Source organism: Sarcophilus harrisii, chromosome 1 (assembly GCF_902635505.1).
Source record: "Sarcophilus harrisii chromosome 1, mSarHar1.11, whole genome shotgun sequence".
Lineage (NCBI taxonomy): Eukaryota > Metazoa > Chordata > Mammalia > Dasyuromorphia > Dasyuridae > Sarcophilus > Sarcophilus harrisii.
Window position 1 is genome coordinate 606,164,734 of NC_045426.1, and position 23,526 is coordinate 606,188,259.

The 23,526-nt window shown below is 34.9% G+C and overlaps 1 protein-coding gene across 1 annotated transcript; it reads right to left on the minus strand.

Annotated features, from left to right (window-relative positions):
- Positions 1-417: 417 nt before the first annotated feature.
- DSCC1 (DNA replication and sister chromatid cohesion 1) lies at positions 418-22,016 on the minus strand. The gene is made up of 9 exons (XM_012541792.3): positions 21,746-22,016; positions 18,477-18,645; positions 13,759-13,893; positions 13,183-13,273; positions 8,783-8,921; positions 8,275-8,327; positions 7,918-8,072; positions 2,331-2,479; positions 418-1,577 (listed from the first exon to the last, which is right to left on the minus strand). The coding sequence occupies exons 1-9, from the start codon at positions 21,922-21,924 to the stop codon at positions 1,469-1,471; spliced, it is 1,179 nt and encodes a 392-aa protein (XP_012397246.1). The 5' UTR covers positions 21,925-22,016; the 3' UTR covers positions 418-1,468.
- Between the last annotated feature and the right edge of the window lie 1,510 nt (positions 22,017-23,526).

Sequence of the window (23,526 nt, forward strand, 5' to 3'; positions counted from 1 at the left end):
CTAACCATGTCTCTCCCCTACTTAAGTCATCTCCATTGGCTCCTAATTTTCTTCTGAATTAAAAAATAATCAGCTTGACATTTAAAGCCCTTTACAACCGGTATCCAGACTACCTTTCCAAGGCTTACTGCACATTATTCCCCTTCAAACATACCTTATTTCAGCCAAACTGTCATTCCTTAATCAACTTTCTTTCTGCCCCTATACCTTTTATAACCATCCCTCATGCATGAGCTGCTCCTCCTAATCTTTGCCTCTTAGAATCCCTTGTTTACTTCCTGTAGTATGCTTCCTGTAGTAGAGCTCCCAAATTGGGGTGCCAAAATATACCATCTGAACTAGCTCTTTGGAGGATCTCAGAACCAGCCTGAGTCCTTGGTCTTAATGGAGTAGTGATGAAGGCAGGAGACCCACGAGGATGGTCAAAGATGGAATCCATTTATTTCCAGTACACTCAGCCCCTAAATACTTCAGTATGATTATATCACTACAGCACACTAAGCATGTGCCAACAATATCACCAAAGCACACTGAGGCAAGTATTAACTATTTAAGCACCCTGCTATTGATATGTTACTATAAGTATCCCTTGCTTCAAGTAGAACATAGGTGGTCACACCCTCTTTGACTTCTCAGGAAAGGTGAGAGCCTTAGGGAAGATGGGAAGTGGAACCAGACATTATCAGCAGGTTCCTTCTGGGTTGAAGGATGTTATACCCTACTCAGAGTTCCCTCACTATCTGCGGCCCTCTACAACTTCCAGGTTTAGTTCTCTCTTCATTAACTGCTTTCTAACATACTTATTATATATTGTAGCCTCCTTTAAAATGAAAGCTCCTTGAAGGCAAGGACCACTTTTCATTTTATTTTTACACCTTCAGCTCCTAGACATTTCATTGAACCCCTATTTTCTCTAAATTATTGAGAATGCTCTGTGAATGAAATAATTATGGTTATTTGTAATTCAGTTCTCTGAAAAGTTATTTTAAAATTTACATTTAAACTCTCAAACCCTCATTCAAGAAATAAATTTTGGGGAACAAGTAAGTTAGTGTAGGGGATTAAGCACTAGACCTGGAATCGGGAGACCCGAGTTCTTATCTGGCCTCAGATACTTGACACTTAGCAGTTATCTCACCCTAGGCAAGTCACTTAACTCTGATTGGCTTACCAAAAAAATTTAAAAATCATCACAAAGATAATCATCTTGTTCAATGGTGACATATGAGTCTGACCACAGGGATGCTAAATAGGGAAAATGTCATTTTCTTTTTGTTATATATAAAACAGTAGATGCAGTACTGCTACTAATACCTAAAAATACCTACAATTGTTCAAATAATCTAAAATGAAAATGAAGGTAAGCAGAATGCTTAAACATTTACAAAAAAAAAAAAAAATCAACAAAATATCAATACATCAAATACAAAAAATTAATCCAACACCTAAAGTATATGATGTTTGGCTTTTAAGAGACAGGTCTTCTGGAATTATAAAATTTAACACCATTCTGCATTGATGAACGAGCATATTTGGTGAGCAATGCACCAATTGTTTGCTTCTCTCCACATAGATCTCTGAGGAAAGAAAAAAAAATTAGCATGATACTCTATGTAACTGATTATAGAATGTTCATTATTAACTGTTGATTATAGAATACACAGTTCCTCAGTCCCCTTCCAGATCTTAGAATATATGATACTGTTTACCCCTAGCAAATCTACCTTGATGGTAGTCTCATAACCTAGTGAGAAATGTACAATTAATCACAAAGTTTAAAAGCAGAATTTCTATTGACTAATGTAAGACAGTGATTCAGTAGCCAACAAATAATTAATATTTGCCAGACACTGAAAAATATTCTCAAATGATGATAATAGAGAGTACCAGTATCCAAGTAGTGTATAATCTAGAAGAGGTACGGCATGTACATAAATAAGGAATTTCAAAGAAAATGAAAAGTATAAGAAAAAGGTATAAAACATTATGAAAAGTTTAGAGAAATAAATTCCTTCTGTTTTGGAAGCAAATCACAACAGAGTTCATAAAGTGGCCAGTACATGAATTGTGCCCTGAAGGGCAAGTAAGATTTCTACAGATAAAAGATTGTGGCAAGGGGAAGACCATATCCCAAACAGAAGGAATCTGGCAAAAATACATTTTAAAAGGTATGGGTAATTAATTCAGAATGAGTATACTTGATATGTTTCAGCTGAATAAACCAATGGTCATGACAGACCACTGAAGTTGTATTTGCATTAAGCTACCCAAAATCTGGTCACTTGAACTGATACAGACATCTCAAAACACAGTTTTAATAAATTACTTACTGAATATATGGTGCAATATCTTCTTCTGTCCACTTCTCCCTTAGAGTGAATAAGCTATTGAATCTTTCCTGATTTTCTTCAGGTAAATCATCTACCTTTAGCAAAAATATAGTTTCTGGACGAGTATATTTATCTGTGAGTGCTAAACCCTATAGATAATAAAGGAAAAATGAAAGATTTGCTTTAATCTTAAATATAAAAAATGGTTTTATATTTCATTTTTAACTTAACTCATTTACTTAGGATGTTTTTTGCTACTAAATTATCAGTAATTCCATGGAACTTTTAAAGAGCACTAGTAATAAAAAGTGACTTTTGCTTCTCTTCATCTTCCTCCTAGTATGTGTCATGAGCAACGAATATATCTTGGGTAAATAGAAGAATGTAGAAAAAAATTCTAATGGGATTAGCATCAACTGCACATGATCTGGATGTGTATTTTGTATAGTCATATCTTTATCTACTGATTGCAAAAGAATTCAGAAATAAACTATATTTGTACAACAATGGACACAAAAATATAAAAATGTCAAGTTTTTTAATCTAAAAACTTCTAATATGGAAAGCGTATATATATTTATTTCCTCCCAATTTTAATTTTAAATATATATCAGTTGTGTATAACAGTTAGCTTGGTCTAAAGGACATACAGTGTTCCTAAAAATCCATCAGGGTCCAAATTCTCTGACACATATTGACTGTGATATCTTGAGAAAATCACTTGGCTTCTCAATGCTTAGGATGACTCTTAAAAGACTACAAGATTACTACTATGTGAACTCTTCCTTCCAGTATTAATTTTTTTTTTAAATAAGCTTAGGATACAATGTAGCTTGCACTCATTCATATCCTTGTTTATGCCCCATTAAAAATTCTTCATACTCGTCTTACTAACCTGGACATAGCATTGATTTGATTTCTTTTCATAAATTTTAGGAGGTATAATACTAACCCTGAAATTCCTACTCAATGTTGTTATTCTCCTGATCTCTGAGTCCTTGCTCAAAACTACCCTAGTAACTTATATGTTTCTTCTAAGGAAACAGTAACATAACAATTGAATTTAGGGCTCAATAATCAGACTTGTTATTTCTCAGCTGAGATGAACTTAAAAGCAGCACTAGAAACTAAGAAGGGATGGAGAAGGAGGCAAGCTAAAACTTTTCTAAAGAGCTTTTTTTCTGATTTAGCAGTTCTATTGACCATCCCTAAAAAACCAAAGTGATTAAAAAGCTGGTGATACAGAATTTTTTCTCAGGTAACTTTTAAACTAGTACAAGTGGTATCCAGGCCCATCAAGTGCTTTAGCCAAATCCTATGAGTTGAATGGACAGCACAGGCAGTTTCATCTCAGTAAAAGTTCAATGTGGCAGAATAACTCCTTTCAAGAAGGAGTAAATGGAGGAATATAGCCTGAACGGAAATCAAGAATGGTTTATCACCAAAAGCCTAATAACTGGGATAAAGGAGATACAGATATATTGTAGATAAATAAGTATTGTAATACTATCTTGATGGCTTGAAAGTTAATGTAGTTTTTGAAAAAATATCTACATCTACTGATTCCATTCACAGAATTGCTGAGAAAAGTTTAGTAGAAAAAGAAGCTAGAGGACTACAGCTGAATAAGGAATCATTTGAATATGGGGAGGAAATTTGGGAAAACTTAGGTAACCACAAATGAAAGAAACATAAGACAAAAGGATTGATTCAATCTGCCAATTAGCACTTATTAAATACTATTTATAGTGCCAAGCATTGGGAATAAAATATACAAATAGATAATTTCATCTTCAAGGGGTATACATTGTGGTAAGGAAAAACATGTTTCTTTTAAAAGAAAGCTGAAAAAGAGAGGATGAGTGTTAGAAACTATTAAAAGGTCTCCTGAATTTGTCTTTTGGGTTGCCACATTTTATAGAAACAATGGTGCCAGAGAACACAGGAGGACCTGAATATATCAAGGATGAAAGCCCCCATCTCCACAGATAACATTTTTTTTTTTTTGCATACCAAATTGGATCCAGTGTGTCCTTGGAAGTCAAGATAGGCACCAGACAGTCTGCACTAGGTTTGTGCAGCTGGGACCCTTGTAAATAAGAAGACTAACATATCTTTAAGGTCCAGCAGTTCCCAAGGGAAAAGAATACTTTTGCCATCAGCTTGCTCTTCTCCTTCAGGAAGAGTTTTGCCTCTTTCTCACCTTTACTGCACCTTTCCATGTCATACCCCTTTAGTTTCTATCTCTTCCTTCCTTTGTCTTCCTGTAATAAATATGAAAACTTCTATATAGATTGTAAACTCTTTGGGTTCCACATGCACGTTCATTTTTCTTGTAATAACCATAGTTTTCTCTTGTAATAAACCTAATTTTCACATAGGTTTCATGAAATTATCATTGCAAGAAGAGCAGAAAGCAGACTTGAAAGGAAGGAGGTGACCTGGGCACTGTCTTCAAATGGAGATTCTAAGAGAAGCTATACAATCAGAGAGGGAGGCCAAAGAGATGATAGCGTATGCTTTCAATGGATGAAGTGAGGCTCTTAATGAGGATCTAGAGAATGATAAGGCTACAGGATGAAAAGCTGGGAGAAACTAAAGGAAATTTGGGATTCAGCCAGGAGGAGGATGACTTGGGTGTGTTAGTCAAAGCTCCAATGAGGTGAAAAGTTGCTAACCATAAAGAGAGTGAAAATTAAAAGGCCACACCAGTAGTTAGTCAGGGCACACTATTATACAGAGCAGTTATTGACAGGAACAAAGGACAAAGGAGCTCAAGAAGTAGGAAGGATAGCAACTATCTCATTAAGGGTTGTAGTGAGGATTGAATGAATTAAAAGGATGAATAGGCTTTGCCTTAAACCTGACAACTGCCATCAGGGAGAATTCAGTAGCTGTGGCCTAAAGAGCCATCTATGAGATCTCTTTCAGGAGGAAGAACAAGTTAGGCCCTGAGCATAGATGGATGCTTCTTAGCTGGGACTGGAAGGCAAACATTTTGCTCAGAATAGCCTTTCTAAGACTAAATTTTAAGACCAAAGTGTCCTTTTGTAAATTGCAAGAAAGATTTCCATATAAAAGCAATTAAGAAAAAGGATATAAAGAGGCAGAAAGAAATCCTGACCAAGAAGGTAAAGTAGGAGAAAGACACAAGACTGAAGTCAGAAAATCACTGAACATGTAGAACTAAGCAAGACAGATGAAGTTCTTGAGAAAGAAGGCCAATTTCTCTGGCTACAACTGAAAGAATGGATCCATAGATTTATGGAGAAAAAATGAGACAATTAGATGGCAAAGTGGAAAGAGCTTTGGTCTTTGTATCCTGTCCCTGATAATTACACATTAATTGTGTGACTAAGTACACATCACTTAACCTTTCTCAACTTAAACTGCCTCATCTGTAAAAATAAAAGGTACGGTATAAGATGGCCTCTAAAGTGTCTTCCAACTCTAATCTTATGATTACTAAAGGTCAGCAGAAGAGACACACTCAGTAATAGTGGTAGGTAACTTCTTAAAAGGAGAAGTGATAATGTCAACTACTCCATTAACAGGAGAATCCTGCTGCCTTCTGAGAGTATGCATCCAGGATGTGACAAAAGAACCTACTAAAACCTGACAATTATCACCCATTTATAATGACTCATGGGAATGACACTACTAGAAGGAATTCTGAAAGCACTAAATGCTAAAGATTATAATGGATAAGGCAAGAAACTGAAGGCCTTAGGGGTATAGATGATGATTTCTTCACAGCTGTAGATGAAAGATAAGAGAAGAGAAAAGCTGATATAATTAAATGGACTCTTAAAATAGGATTTTTTTCTTATTAATTTGGAACTGGAGAGAGACCCTAAATATCACTGAATCTACCTTAGAAAACGAAGACCCAGAGAGGTCTCAGTAAATAATTTGTCTAAGGTCACACAAGTAGTCAGTAGCAAACCTAGAATTTTGAATCTAAGTTCTCTGCTTCAGAATCCTTTTGTTTCTGGACTATGGCTCAAAATACAGGACTGACAGGCTCTTGACCATAAATGAAGCACCTTTAAACAAGGACTTTTAAAAATATATTTGCCTAGAGGGCTTTAAATTAAAAAAGAAGAGGAAGTATACTTAGGCAGACTTTTACCTCAGTAGAACAACCCAGAAATGCACGAGGCAGCATCCACTAAACAGTCAATTAAAAACAACAACAACAACAACAACAACAAAAACCAGACATAAAAGGTATTATTAGGAAGAGGAAAGAAAAGAGTTCTTAATTTCAAGACACTTATTTAATGTTGTGTCACAATAATCACTAAGACAATGTAATAATTAAACTATTTGTTTGATGTGAATTGCTTGTAGACATCACCTTAAAATTTTTTATGATAAAGGCTTTTATAGGCAATTATATGCAATACAAAACCAAAATTTTTCCTCAAAATTTAGTATCCATATCATTTTGTTTAATTTGATAACAAAAACCTTTCAAATTATTAAACTCTTTCACCATAAGACACAATGAAAAAATGGTTTCAAAAAACCTAAGAAGACTTATATGAAATAATACAAGATGAAAGCAAAACCAAGAAAATACTTTATAAAATTTCATTATATAGAAAAACTATCTTGAAAGTTTTAGTAACTGTGATCAATGCAATGGCCAATTAAATTCCAAGAAAATGTAAGGATCAGAATCCTTTAAATTGTGTATGAAAGTCCAGAGAAATCATGATAATACATGCTACTCACCTCAGAGAGAGGTAGTGCATTCAGTACAGATTAAGATGTGTGCACACACAGATTTTGCTTAACTTTTTTTTCATTTTTTTTTTTTTAGAAGTCAATTTTATTTTATTTTTGGTTGCAAATTCTCTCTCCCTTCTTCCTCTACAACTTCTGCCATTCACTGAGATGGCAATTAGGCAAAACAAATTTCCATTTAGCTACATCTGAAAGAGAAAGAAAGAAGAAAGAAAAAAGAGAGGAGAAAGAAAGAAAAGAAAAGAAAATGTTTCACTCTGCACTCTGAGTCCATTAGCTCTTTATCTAGATTTGGATATTATGTTTTATAAAACTATTCTTTTGGACTTATGGTTTGAACACATATTTTTTAATATAGCCAATGCACAATTTATTTTACTTGACATGCATATTTGTTACACAGGTTTTATTTTTTTACTTTGTTTCCCAATGAGAGAAGGGAAAGATTAGAAGAGTGCAATCAAAAGAGAGAGGAAGGGAGGGAGAAAGAAAGCAAAAAAAAAAAAAAAAAAAAAAAAGAAGGAAGGGAAAAATGGGTCAGTGGAACATTTTTAAATGCACAGAAGAGAACAGAAGGAAAACCAGAAGGAAACACAGACAAGCAGGGCAGCTTTGAAAATTACATGTTTAATTTATTATATAATTAAAAAGGAAAGCAAGCTGCACATAATAGTTTTAAGTAACATCCTCCTTTTTTCTTTTCTACTTTAGAAATGTTAATGACAGTTGGCATTTGTTAAATTCAAAATACTTATATAAATATATACAAAGTTATGAAAATCAAACTGAAGAATTACAAAATCAAATTACAAAAGTCATCAGTTTATGACATTACCTTCAGCTGATCCATTCTAGTTGTCATTCCTTCAGGAACACTTTGTTGCCACACTTCCTGAAATTCAGAGAGATTGAATCTCACTGCATTCTGTAATAGCATCTGTGCTGTCGCTCTGCATATTTTATCAGTATTTAATTCGAAATAAACTTCACCTAAGAAAGAAAAACAGCTCACTTTAGACTTTATTCAAACTCATTATGTTTTCTTTCTATTCAAAGTTCTTTCTCAAATCAAACTTAATTCCTTATCTCACTTGCCTTTCTTGCATGGATACTACACAGAATTTGCAAAATGTTATCAAATATCAAGGTTATCTTCTTAACTTGAAGGCAAATCTTTCTTACCAAATCTTACCTTCATCTACATATCTCTTTCCATAACATTCAAGACAGTGCTCTATCATTTTCCTGAAAAAATTAGAAATATTATTTGAAAAGGTATCCATCAATCTATTTATGCATTTTTATGAGAATCTTTATCACCCCCAAACAGAAACTAAGATGCAAATTTGGGCTTTGTAATAACAAATAGCAGTTAATTCTGAATAATAACTTTAAGCACATACAATTATCAAAGCTATCATAAGAAATTATATATAATTTTTTTATGCTATACTAATTACCATAAAAGAAATAGTTGGTACAAATTATAGCAAAATTCCTAGTTAGTTAAGAAATTGCAAAATTCAAAATTCCTTTCAATTATACATAAAATTCAATTTACCCAAATTTGAAAATTTTCAAAATATTTTATAGCTTGACTGGTTGCAATACTTATCAGGCTAGGAAAATAAAAATAGCTTTTCTTTTATGTTTCCATTTAGGAAGAAATCTTGTAGCTATCAAACATTTATACTACTCACTCTGGTTCCAATGGTCCAAGTTCCTGAAGACAGGTTGTTAAAGGAACTCTATTAAAAGGCCAAGATTCAGAATCCACAAGTTGGGTTATGTGATTTAAGAGTTTCATTTCATAATCAAATTCAAGGCTCCTCCAGTAACCTATTAATATCAGGAATACATTTTACATCAAAAAAGACTATTCCCTCTACTCATTTTAATGGTATACATCAAATATTTATACATCCAAAAATTCATCACATACTTATAAGTTCCTCTCTGGTTAGCTAGGTTGGTCTCGGGATAAGAGACGATGCCCGCATTGTCTGCTTCTGAATCTGTCAATAAAGCAGTTCCAGCACTATATTGGAACAGCACAGTCACCGTTAGCCCACAATATGTCAGTTGAAGAGGGGCTTGGTAGAAAGTTTTGTTAAAGCCTACTTTGCTGGAAGTACTGACATCAATGAAAAATGATCCATCAAATACTCATAACTATATTAGGTAAGATAAGTCATCTTTCCTTTTTTGATAAATAAATAACTGCCAACAAAGAATGTAGCTTACCTACAGTCACTCAACTAGTCCCTTACTGGGAGAACTAAGATTAGAACCTAGATCTCCTGCACTTTAGTCTGGACCAGAAGTAAGGAATAGTTCTCTGGTGCTCTGAGGACTGGTTCATTATTGACACCTCTCTAGAAGAAAGGGTCTTACTAAAGCTATCACTGGCCTTGGGTATCGGAACTCCATGTCCATCGCAGGCATTTCCTTTGTTGCTAGCTATTATTGCTCTAGTGGCGAATACTACAGCCTCTGGTCACTCAGGGAGCCTCTTATGGATCTCCTGAACACAGATTACCATGGGGAGAGCATTCCACTCTCTCCCAGGTATGACTGGTGTTCCTGCACCAACAGACTGGCATGTGCCTGGAATCAAGAATTCCAAACTGGCTTGGTTTTTGTATATAAACTGGAGGTACATCTGAGTCTGCAAGTCAATCATAAGACTTGCCTGTGTCCTTTGTGATCATATCTGTCTTCATCCAATGATCCTTTTAATTTGATTAAGGACTTCTTCCTACCATTCTGCTTTGATGAATAAGTGACTGAGATGGGAGTATTAAACTCCCTCCCTAACAAAATTTAACTCTCTTCATTTACTAATGAATAAACTGAGACTTGAGACTCAAAAAAGGTGACCTTCCCAAGATTACAGAAATAATGTCAGGATTCAAATGACAATCCTTTAATTCCAAGTCCAATATTACTCTAATGATGCCACAATGAAAGAACAGACAATAGATATAAAAGAATTTTTTAAAGTAAAAAAAAAAAAAAAAAAACACAAGTCTAATTTCTAAAAGTCTTTTGTTTGGAGCTAGAAGAAATTTTAGAAGCCAAAGTTCAATTCTCTCAATATACAAATAAACTAATGCCTAGAAAGATCAAAGGCTTAGCCCAGAGTCACACATCTAAGTAAGTCTCTAAGGAAGGATTTGAATTTAGGTCATCTGAATCTACATCTAGCATTCTACCCACAATATCATGCATATTTAAGAGATTATTACAAGAAGCAATACAAACCTATCACTACTGTTAGAAAAACAAAAATGTCCTAATCATTTCTAAGAAAAAAAAATAGTAACATTTGTAGCAGGAACTGTTTAGAGCACTTTATAAACATCTCATTTGATCCTCAAGGAGATGGGTGGTATTATTATTTTACATATTTTTACATTATTTTACAGGTTGAGGAAACTAGGACAAAAATTAAGCGACCTTGAGCAAGTCACACAGGCAGTGAGATGGCAGCACAGAATAGGGAGTCAGGCCTGGAGAAAGGAATTCAAGCTCAAATTGGATCCTTATTAGCAGGAAGATACCAAAGCAATCCACTGCATCTCAAGTCATCACCAATCATCTTGGTTCTTACCTGCCATTGAAATGCAATGGCTCTGAAAGACAGAGGGCGGCAGACAACTCCATGCAATACTGCCTCAAACCCAAATTACACATGAACCAAAAGATTAGCCGTATGACCCTGCCTGAGTCATTTAACCTCCATTTGTCTCGGTTCCTTCAAAAGTAAAATAGAGATAATAATCACACTTATTTCTTAGGATTGTTGTAAGAATCAAATGAGATAATAACTGTAAAATTTTTAGTATGGTGCCTGGCACATGGTAAGCACTACATATATGTTACTGTTATCATTATCATCATTAGTCTGAGGCTAGATTTGAACCCAGGTCTTCCTGACTCCAGACCCAGCACATTATCATTGCCACCCAGATGTCTCAGAACAAATTTGTTCAATAAATTCAAAATCAGAGTGTAGGGAAAGTAGAATACAATTCCACCTTCTCTAAAGTCCTGACATTCTTCAGGCCCTAAATTTAAAAGGATCCTACATAAATGTATTTTCACTGCATTTTAAAAAACTGTGAAGAATCCTGGAAGGAACTCCAGTGTTTTCAGCCGGTTAGCACCATGCAGCCCTTTCTGCCCATCTCACTAAATGAGTTTAGACAAGTTAATGTTTTTAAGGAGCTAGCATTAGAAGAGGTTAGGTGTTAAGAAGTTGTTTCTAATTAACTTTGATGTTGTGTCAGTAGTTTTAATCAGATTCTTTGGAACTGGCCTTTGTGAACTTATGAACTCTTTCAGAAACCCCAAAGCAGATATAAAATCCAATTATCCAAAACAAGTCCTGCCCTCATGATCCATGTGTACATGGCCACTGGATTTGGATATCAGACCAGCTGGGTTAATATCTTGGCTGTGCTACATACCAGCTCAGTGACTCTGGGACAAAAATTTTCATTTGAAAAATATTAAGCATTTAACATTAGGTGCTAATTAATGGAAGCTACACATTTTTCGTGACATTGTCCCTACTCCCAAGAAGTTTATATTCTTTTAAAAGAATTTGAACAACCTCCTTGGGTCCCTTTCCTTCTGTCTAAAATGGGGTGGTGAGGGAGGGGGGAGGGTTTAAATTAGATTATCTCTAGGTTTCTTCTATTTCTGTTTACATACTTTTCAATAATAATGATGATAATAATAATACTATTTATATAATTATTTACAATTTTCAAAGTGCTTTACATATGTTATCTCATTTAACTCTCATAACAACCCTAGAAAGCAAATGTTATTATTATGTCCATTTTACAGATAGGCAAACAAGCTGAGAAGCTAAGTAATTTTTCCAGATTAAAAAAGCTACTAAGTATCTAAGGCAGTATTTGAACTCGTCTTCCTAATTCAAGTCTAATATTCTATCTACTACTCTGAGCTATTTTATCTTTCAAACAAATACAGTCATAAACAATGGCTCTAGTCATTTTTCACACAGAATATCTGGTACATTAGAATCAAGAATAAGAAGGCATGGATTTGTGATTCAGCAATGATATTTACTAATCTTGTGGTCATGAACAAGGTATTTAATCTCTGAGCCTCAGTTTTCCTATCAGTAAAGGAGGGGGTAACAATATGCCTAGGTAACAATATGCCTACCATCTACTTCAGAAACATGAGGAAAATATTTTTAAGCTGCAAAGCCCTGCTTAAGTGTGTGCTATTAAAGGCAGGAATGAATTAAAATATGAAAAATGTATTAAATATTTTTAACGAAGAAAAAATCCATTTCTCAAAGCAACTACATAGCACCAAAGAAGAAGTTTATTACACATTAACCAGTTTTGGGGTACTTACTAATTAGTGGTTAAAAAATATATGTATTTGAAACAATCAAACATATCTATAAAGTATTTACTAAAGTGTGAGGGATTGTACTAAAGCTCTAGGAATACAAAAACAAAAACATGTCCTTGCCCCCAAGGATTTTACATTCTAATGGGAAGAACATACAAAAATGTATAACAAGGTAGAAAATGGTTCCTCAAAAGTTTGAAAGACTAGGAAAAACTTCACGAAGAAACTAAAACTTGAACCTGGGCTCCAAGAGGAAACAGTGCATTCTACAAATACCAGGTAGCTAGTGTAAACAGAAGTGCAAATAAACTAAAATGAAAGGAATTAATCTGGAAATTCTATCACTACTAAATCATTTAGCTATTCAATTAAACAATGACAAACCCTGTAAGCAGTCATGGCCACAGAGCAGAGGCTGAGTTTTATCCACTAAATATTATGTATACCAGTCTATCAATAGGCACTTTTAAAGAACTAAGTGCCAAGCACTTAACTGAAAACAAAAGAAATAATCCCTGCTCAAGACTCCTTTTATGAATTAGAATAAATGATGCAACCAAAACACAGACATCCCCTACCACTGGTACAGTCACTCTGAAATCCAAAAATGGCATTTAAGATGCAGAAGTCCCTGGACTCTACCTCTTATAATGCTTCTTCATTTCCTAGTGCTTTTCATGATAAAAACAAATTATACTACCTCCAATTTCACAGGCATGTAGGACTTGTAAATGGGCCACAATTTCCTCCTCGCTTGCTTGAATTTGATCAAGAAAATCTGCCATTGTATACTGCAAAGCAAAAATGGATAAGTGAGCCTCACACATGCAATCTGATGCTGTTTTCCAGAATTGCTTTTGCAACTTTTGGTATGGATGCCAAAAATAGATTTATTTAATTGGACCAATGACACAATCTTACTTTGCTTTGTTGGTAATAAGTAAAGACTGCTAAAAATACAAAATCATGAAGAAAGTCTGCTAATAAAAAATTCTAGTATGACACTAGAGCTTTTAATTTTAAACTGCATTTTTTAAAAGTGTTTCTTACAAAAAGTTTCATTCTAATTTAATTTTAATTCCACATTTCCTTAAATGAATTTTGACAAATTTATAAGATTGTCATTTACATAATGCTTTTCCCCAAGAGATACTTTTTTAAAAACTCAAATTAATTTTGCTCCTATTAAACTATCACTTCATGTATTAATATGCAAGATAAATTTCATTTATATTCTGAAAACATCAACTGAACAAATCAATTTCAGAAATCTTACTTTTGAATAATTTGAGTCCTTTTCCTTTTGAGCATCAGGCCCTTCATATGGATTTTCCATCAAAAGTTTCTTCAGTTTCTTTAATTTTGGCCTACATCTTCTTAATTCCCAATAATTGTTAGCAAAACCAAAGATCTATAATTTAAAAAGTATTAAAAAATATTTTTATACTATAATATATGAAATATACCAAATAAAATCAAAATAGAAAATATCTATGAATAAACAAATACCAGAGAATCAAGAAGGAAGACACCTAAATTATTCCTAATATTTGGGACAGAAAGGTATATATTTATTGAGTTTCATATAACTACTCTGTATGACAGGCCATCAATTACCATGAAGAGTCTTCAATTGTGCTTGCTACCTATATGACCTGGTTGGGTTTTTTAGCCTCCCTGAGGTTCAATTTCCTCGTTTATAAAATGAAAAAGTTAGACTAAATAGCTTCTGGTTTTTTCCAGATCTATCTATGATCCTATAGTCTTATAAAATCATATTTTGCTGTTGTTTTTGTTAAAAGAAAGGAAGAATGGAGGTTCTAAGAAAAAAGATGTAAAAACAACAGACAATAACAAAACTTTTAAAAAAAAATTTAAATCAGATAAATGATTTTAAAAATATGACCTGCATAAAAGAAGGATATCTAGACTACAGTCTTATCTCATTAGGGACTGAATTATAAATGCTATTAGGGAAGATTTTACAGACTTTTTATAGAAGCTAAAAAGACAGTTGAAATCAATTGTTTCAGTGCTATATCTTAAGGAGGAAGCTGGTGAAAAAAGACGTACATAAACTGATGCAAAATGAAGTGAACAGAATCAAAATGACATTGTATATAGTAATAGCAATGCTGTGTAATGATGAGCAATGATAGACCTAAGTCTAATCTCTTTTTAGCCATCAATGATTCAAGAAAATTCCAAAAGACTCATGATAGAAAATTCTATCCATATCCAGAAAAAGAACTGAATGGAGTCTGAATGCAATTTGAAGCATACTATTTTCACTTTAATTTTTTATGTTTTTTTTTCCTTTTATTGTTTTTTCTTTTACAACATGACTAATATGGAAATTTGGTTTACATGATCATACATATATAACCTATATGAAATTGCTTATCATCCTAGAAAGAGAGAATAAAGGAGAGAGAAAATTTGGAATTCAAAATTTTATTAAAAATGGATATTAAAAACTGCCTTTCATGTAATTGAAAAAAATAATGAAATACTGTTTTTTAAAAAGGAGGCTGATGAACTAAATTCTGTCTGAAGGAGGGTAATCAGAAGTATGAGGATTCAAGAAACCACGAGGAATAATTGAAGGGACAAGGGAGGTAAGAAGAGAGGACCCTAGTGAAAAATGGTGACTTTACCCTTTGGATTTCCCTCTTTATTTTCACAATGGCCAAAAAACACAGCTCAGATCTTTTACCTTTTTCAGAGAGCTGCTCGGAGGCTCTACTGGACAAAGATGAAAGTTTAATGACTTTGGAAGACAGAGCAGATGAAAAACAAGCTATAGAAAAAGCTATATTTGTAAAGGAGAATTAAAGGACACAGGAATTATGACAAAGGCCAGAAGTAGAATATGGGGAAGAAAAATTGGGAAGACTTGAATAAAAGAAGAAAGGCTAAAGAAAATGATCAAATTAAGTTAACATATATAAAATGCATTGGAGACCTTAACTGCAGCTAGGGATTAGCTATTAAGAAAACTAAAGAACAAAGAGAAAGTTTTTAAGACATAGAGAGCAAGGGAAAATAACAAGCATTTATTAAGTACCTACTGTACATACCAGGTACTATGCTAAGTGTTTTACCAATATTATCTCATTTGATCTTTACTATAACCCTGGAAGACAGGCAGTATTTTTATTCATATTTTACAGTTGCCGAACTGAGTCAGACAGAAGTTAAGTAACTTGTGTCACACAGATAGTATCTGCAAAGTCTTCTCGACTCCAGGCCCAGCTTTCTGTTCACTGGATCCCTTTGCTGCCCCAAGAAAGGGTGAGGTTTTGGTCCCTTCCAGTTTATATCTATAATCTTGTGAGTTAAGGAGTTTCAAGGAGTACCAGTCTCACTAAGTTTCTTTAAGCCAAATTGGTAGCAATCATATACATTTTACTGAAAGAAACAAATCTCAAGTTAAGTCATAGTTCCACCACATTACACTGGTTCTCAGAAAAATAATGTGAATGATCTGAAAGGATCTACCCTTAAGAGAATTGAAATAAGACTTAAAAGTCCCTCTTTTCCAGTAATTTCATATGAATCACTGAAACTTCTCCATTGTCTACTTTTTTTTCTAGGCCATTAATACGTTTAATAGAATCTGTTCTCAATTGCGAATAATGACTCCTACACGCTATTAAGGATCTCAACCAAAATTATATTGAGCTTATTTATCTGAGTAATGCTGAATCTTGTCAATAGAATATTCTGTGTGGCCAATGTAGACAGGCCGGAGACTTCTGTTTAATGGTGACATTGGGCCTTTTGTTCCAAAGTAATTAAAAACTAGCCACGCTTAGCTATAAAATTTAATCCACTTGCATTTAAAGTAAGGAAACAATGCCCTCTTTAAAAAAAAAAAAAAAAAAAAGGCATAATTTTTATATTTTTCCACTCTCACAAGCTTTTCCAAAATGCAGTAGCTACAATATAAAGGTACCTCCCTTCAAAACACTTCCACAGATAAATAACTAAAATCAGATCTGTTTGTTTTGCTGAATGAGTTACTTAAAAGCCAGCCTTCCACTTTAGAGAAAAAAAGTCACTTTTTATTTCTCTAATTTGAACTCTTTAAAAAGCAGAGATCCCATCAAACAAGGAAATTTCAAAGAAACTAAGAATCTTCCTAATATTTTACAGATTGAATTTACAGATGGAAGGCAGCATAGATCAATCAATCAATTAATAAACATTTACTAAGTGTTTAGCAAGGCAGCTTGGCAGTAATGGATAAAATGCTAGTCTTGGAATCAGAAAGGCCTTAGATCAAATCTAGCCACAGATAATTCCTAGCTGTGTGACCCTGAGCAAGTCACTAATCTGTATTTGTCTCAGTTTCCTCATATATAAAATGGGGATAACAATAGCACCAACTTCCCCCCCCATTTGTAAATGTGAATATTAAATGATATAATATTTGTAAAGTGCTTATTGCAATGCCTGGTACATAGTAATTACCATATAAATGTTAGTTATTATTGTTGCTATTATTATTATTATTATTATTATTATTATTATTATTATTATATCTTGGGCACTATAGGCACTTCACTAAGAGCTGGGGATACAAAAAGTCACAAAGGACAGTTCTTGTTTTCATGTAACTTACATGGGGGAGATAACACGTAAACAAATATATAGTAAGCAATATATATATATAAGATAAATAGGAAATAATGAACAGAGGGTAGATACTAGAATTATGAAGATCTGGGAAAGGCTTCCCATAAAAGATGTGATTTTAGTTGAACTTAAAGGAAGCCAGAGAAGTCAATAGGCAAGTTAAAAAAGGGGAACCTTCCAAGTGTGGCGGACAGACAGAAAAAAATGCCTGGAGCAAGAGTTACAGTCTTGTTCATGGTACAGACAGGAAGCCGAGGTCCAGGATCGAAGAGTATAAAAAGAAAGGAAGGAGGAAGGCTGAGTTACAAAGGGTTTTGAATGCCACACAGAGTATTCTATTTGTTCCTGAAGGTGATAGGAAGCCACTGGACATGGCGAAGTAATACAGCTGGACCTGACCTTTAGGAAAATCACTTCAGTGGCTGCACAGAAGATGGACTGGAATGAGGAGAGACTTGGAGCAAGCAGACCCACCAGGAACCCTGCTGTCATAATCCATCGTGAAGAGAGAAGGGGGTACATTGAAGAGATGTTACCAGCATGAAAACAACAAACCTTAGCAACAGCTTGGAAGGAAGCATGGGGGAGAGGAGAGAGAGTAAGGAATCCAGGATGATTCCAAGAGACAGGGAGGATGGTATTGTCCCCAACAGCCATAAGGAAGGGGGAAGGAGTAGGAAGAAAAGGTAATGAGTTTTGTATTGGCCAGATTGTGTTTAATATGTCAACCAGAGATCTAGTGTGCTATCTGAAAAGCAGCCAGAGATGCAACACTGGAGGCCAGCAGAAAGTAGACAAGACCAAGCACAATCACCTCATTTTCCAGATGAGAAGACTGATGCCTAAGAGAGGTTCCATAATTTGTTCAAGATCACTCAGATAATAAACAGGAGAAAAAGAACTCAATCAAAAAACTCACCATTGTAATCCCCCAAAGATTTCATAAGTATAGAATAAATATAATATAATAGAAAGAACCTTGTTTTTGATGTGAAAAGAAATCTGGGTTTAGATTCCATTTCTGACAGTTCCTAGTGGAGTAACTATGGGTGATTTACTTAAATTCTCTGAGTTTCATTTTCTCATTAGTGAAAAAAAAAAAGAAATCTGCAATACCTTTATTACCCACCTCATAAGAGTTATTGTAAAGATCAAATTAGATGGATATAAAGCACTTTCTTTGAGAGAAGAATTTGTATGATTTGTAACATTTGTCTACTCAGGCCCTAACACAGTACCAGCACATAGTAGATGCTTAATTAATGCTCAGCTACTATTACATTAAAAATATAACATCTAAAGTTTTGGATTAGCCTATCGACCAAACCAAAAAAGGGCAGAAAACAATCATACCTCAGTGTGAATTATATTAGGAGGCATTTCCTCAGATCTTATTTGATCTGGAGTTTTGCACCCTGGTATAAAAAGCAACATATTTGAAGTATCTGCTATTTTCAGATCATAGGTTTTCTCTTTACTGCAAATCACTGCCTGTTCATCTTTGTCACCACGGATCACAAGACTAAAAACAAAAGACAGAGAAATACATACATGAGACAGCTAAAAATTTCTATGAAAGAATTTCCATTTATATAGAAATATAAACAGACACATGTTCATTTATTCATTCATTCTCTATCTACAAATTTGCTTGGTTTTCACCAAAGAACAAGTTGTTAATAAACTGATCACTGTTACTGTCATTTTTTGGTGGTGTCCACCTCTTTATGGCTCTATCTGAAGTTTTCTTGACAAAGATACTGGAGGGTTTATCATTTCCTTCTCTAGCTCATTTTACAGATAAGGAAACTGAAGCAAACAGGTTTAAATGACTTGCCCAGGGTCACACAACTAGTAAGTGTCTGAGGCCAGATTTTAAAAGGATTCTGACTCCAGGCCCAGCATTCTATACCCTATATCAATTACCTGCCCTTTAATCTCACTATAAATTTTCTTTTCAATTTTTTTTTTTTTTGGCTGAGGCAATTGGGGTTAAATGACTTGCCCAGAGTCACACGGCTAGGAAGTGTTAAGTGTCTGAGGTCAAATTTGAACTCAGGTCCTGACTTCAGAGCTGGTACTCTATTGTACCACTTAGCTATCCCTCTTTTAATCTCATTATCATGCTACCAACAGCTTTGGATACTCAAGACATCTTCCAATCACCCATATCCTCCTCTCCCCTTTCATAAAGCTGAAACACTAAACTCCTTCCAAATCTTCCTTTATAGAGTGCAGGAATTAAACATTATAACCTCCATGTGCAGCTCTACTGGTGTCAGCTCCACAGAATAAGATGTCCCTTTATCAAGATTTCCCCTGCATCCACTTTACAGCTTTCTTTTGTGTTAGACCCATATAACATTCAAATGAAAAAAAAAAAAGTTTAACCACATATCAAATATAGAACCTCATCTCCAGAAGTTCCATTATAACTTGAGTTTCCCAGATGTAATCATTTATTTTACAGTGGAGCCAAAGGTGAATTAATTCAATTCAAATATTTATTTCACCAAAATTCTACTAGTTAGTTTAAAATGGAAGAAACAGGGGCAGCTAAGGTGATAAGAGCACCAGCCTTGAAATCAGGAGAACCTGACTTCAAATCTGGCTTCACACTTCCTAGCTATGTGACTGTGGGCAAATCACTGAACCCCAATTGCCTCAGCATTTAAAAAAAAAAAAAAAAAAAGGAAGAAACACTGTAAATTCTGGAACACAACTGTGCCTATATAGATTCCCAGGTGGAATTTATTTTCACAAGGATGAATTATTGTGAAAATTTGTTTCCTTAATTAGGGGGTTGGGGGCTGGTTGAGAGCCTCTTGGTATCATTCCAGAAATCACAATTGAACTAGTAGTAAATAATGTGATAGAGTTGCCTGAGACTCATAGTTGTCAGAGTAACAACTATTATAAATCAGAGGCTGTCTTTAAACTTGTGTCTTCAGAGGGGCATCTAGATGGTGCAGTAGAAAGAGCATTGGTTCAAATCTGGCCTTAGCCACTTAACACTGCCTGTGTGACCCTGGGCAAATCACTTAACCCCAATTGCCTCAGCAAAAATAAATAAATAAATAAATAATAAACTTATGTCTTCCAGACACTTTCTCTATTCACTATTCCATATTGCCTTTATACTAATAATATTATTAAGAATATAAACTCCTTAGGAATTTTATTAGAATGTAATCTTTTTGAGTGCAAAGACTGTCGTTTTTTGTTGTTTTTTTAATCCCCTTAGCCTGGCTAACAGTAGGCATTCAATCAATACATATTGATTAATTATTATGAAGTTTATAATAATAGCTTACTCATATAACAATTTCCAGTTACAAATCACTTTGTGTGTGTGTAAGTGTAAAATCTCACTTGCCCACAGATGAATTGCACAGATGAAGAGAGGTTGCCCAAGCTAGTAAGTTATAATTAGGAATAGGAAGATAAGTCTTCTGACACTTTCTACTATGATTATCCAGATCACTATTTTACCATTTTGATGGGCTAGCAATATGTTAAAGATGAAAAATATAGGAAATAAAAAAAAAAAAGCCAATGAGAAATGTGAAAAAGTGGCAAGGTGAAAGACAAAAAGAAAAGTATCAATGGAATAGAGAAATGTGAAAGGAGCCTTAATGCCTTTCTAGGATAGGACATTAGGGAGAGTACCAGGTAGTTAAAATGAAGGGTTAGACTAGATGGCATCGAAAATCCCTTCTAATTCTAAATCTTTGATCTTTTGATCATCTGGAAAATAACAGAGAATTTGGGGATATGAATATGTGTTTGAGTCCTGATTTGGGTACTTATTGGATACTAAGTCAAGTCACAATCTCTCCAGGCCTAAATTTCATCTATGGGGCTTCAAATACCGCTTAAGGTGGTGGTTCTGAGGCTAAAATGATAAAAATAGACTCAGAAATGCTCCAAGTGTTACCACTTTTGTAATAGCCAAAAAAAAACCCGGAAACTAAAAAGGTGCCTCCTACTGAGAAATGGTTAAACAAATTGAGAAACATGAAAGTTCTGGAATATCATTGCGTTACCAGAAAAGTTAAAACTGAGTCTCAGCCCCAATTGAGTTGATATGGAACAATATATGTTGGATTAGGGGAATAATGAAAAGAACATTGTAGAGAAAAAACTTTACATGATCAATGCAAGTATAAACCACGAGTCCAAATAACTGAAGAGGGCACTCGACACAGGTTTGTGGTGAGGATTGAAAGTGAACAAGTTCGTAAAAGGTTTATCGCAGTGCCTGACAGAGCAGACGCTTAAACAAGTTTGCTCCTTTCCCTTTTGTCCTTCCCCTCGTCTCCTGGCTGAAAGATGATTAATTTAAAAGGCAGAAATAGACATATATTCTCCATCACGGCCCACGCAGGACTTTGTTTTTGCTGAGTAGTGCACCTCTTTTTCTTTCTTATTCAATGGGAGAGAGATCAGTGGAAGGGAGAGTGAAAAATGTTATATGTATTTTTAAGTGCTACAGCATTATTTCGGCCAGGAATGGACAATTATAGTAGCTTACGCCCAAGACCTTGAGTCCAATTAAACATCACCAAGGGCGAGAAGAAGACCGGTCCCAAGTCTCCACCCAGAGAGTGGGCGAGTCCTACCTGTGCCCCGCCTCCAGCTGCTGGCAGAGCGCAGGCTCAAGCTCCATCAGGCAGAAGTCTCCGGCCGTGGCGCCGCTGGCCCCGGGACTGAAGCTCAAACAGTGCACGGCGGGGAGCAGCTCCGAGGGGTTCAGCTTCGCGATCTGCAACGTCGCGTCCACCTCCTCGCGGGTGCGCATCTCTGCTGCCGGTGGCCGGGGTCCGGGGAAGAAGGATGCAAACGGGCTAAAGGAGAAGGCGTTCGCAAAACACAAATTGGTACCTAAACAAGTGCAAGCTGCGGCCAAAACAGGAAGGGGCTCTTTCAAAAGCGCGCCAAAGTAGCGCAGACCCCTGCTAGACGCACTTCCGGGGCGGAGAGAGGCTTGAGCAGCTGTTTCCTGGCAAAATTAGGGAGGACTTCTTGTGAAGGGCAAACCTCCTCATGCTCCCGCTTGCTTGTAGGATCTGGGAATTATTCGTTGGGTGCTTCCCTCCCTCATTTTCTGCCGGGAATAAAGAGAAAGGCCAGGATGCCCTCTCTGAGTCTCAATTTCCTAGTTTGTAAAACGAAGGAATTGGACTTAGAGGAGCATTTAACCGTTTTTATCGTCGACGCCTTTGGAAGAATGGTGTCCCTCTTCTCCGAATGTTTTTAAATGCACAAGATAAAACACGCAAGATTGCAAAGGAAACCAATTCTATTGACATATAGTCATCTTTTAAAAAAAAAAATTAAGTTTACCGTGGATTGTAGAATCTCCACTTTTATGAAATACCACTCTCCTTTAAACACTCCATCATCCTGTGCTCCGTGCAAACTAGACTCCGGCTACAAATTTGATGCACTCTAAGGACATTTAGGCAAAAAAACTTTTAGTCTTGCCCTAACCCATCATTCTTATTGGACATTACTTCTCCCGAATAGCGCGGAATTAATCAAGTATTTATAAATATTTAAGATAATTTATAAATAAATATCGATTTAAGGGACTGCTACGTGGCAGTGGATAGAGCACCAGTTGTAAAGTCAAGAGGACCTGAGCTCAAATCTGACCTCAGCCACTTAACACTGCCTAGCTGTGTGACTCTGGTCAAGTCACTTAATCCCAACTGCCTCAGCAAAAAAAATAAAAATAAATATAGATTTAGGTGCTGTAGATGAAGCCCAAGCTCTATGTTAGGTGCTCAGGACACAAGAACTAAGAATGAAATAATACCCCTTGCATTATTATAGTTATGAATTATAAATATGAAAATTATATTTGACTTTTCAATAAATATACATTATTATTATATGCTTAAGATTTCTGTGTTGTACAATTTTAGTAAGTTTTTTATTTTACTAAATAAAATGTGAGCTAAGAATTTACTTAAATATATTGTTTTATAAAAATGTGTGGACTGATTCTCCAACTGATAAATGGTCAAAAGATATGAACAATTGTCAGATGATTAAAACCATTTCTAGTCATATAAAAAATGCTCTAAATCATTATTGATGAGAAAAATGCAAATTAAGACAATTCTAAAGTACCACTACATACTTTTCAGATTGGACAAGATGACAGGAAAAGATCATGACAAATGTGGGAAAACTGGGACTAATACATTGTTGGAGTTGTGAACTGATGCAACCATTCTGAAGAGCAATTTGGAATTATACCCAAAGAGCTATCAAACTGTGCATAGCCTTTGATGCAGCAGTGTCTCTACTAGATTTATCCCAAAAAGATCATAAAAAAAGAGAAAAGGAACCACATGTGCAAGTGATTTGTAGTGGTGAGGAACTAGAAATTTAG

Bases quoted from the DNA above. Each gene is read 5' to 3' on its own strand.
- DSCC1 (XM_012541792.3), bottom strand. From the start codon at position 21,924: ATGCGCACCCGCGAGGAGGTGGACGCGACGTTGCAGATCGCGAAGCTG. The intron at 8,328-8,782 runs GTGAGTAGTATA...TAATTTTTTCAG, and splicing joins CTTGGACCATTGGAACCAGA to GAAAATGATAGAGCACTGTC. The intron at 2,480-7,917 runs GTAATGTCATAA...TATTATCTATAG, and splicing joins CTAGAATGGATCAGCTGAAG to GGTTTAGCACTCACAGATAA.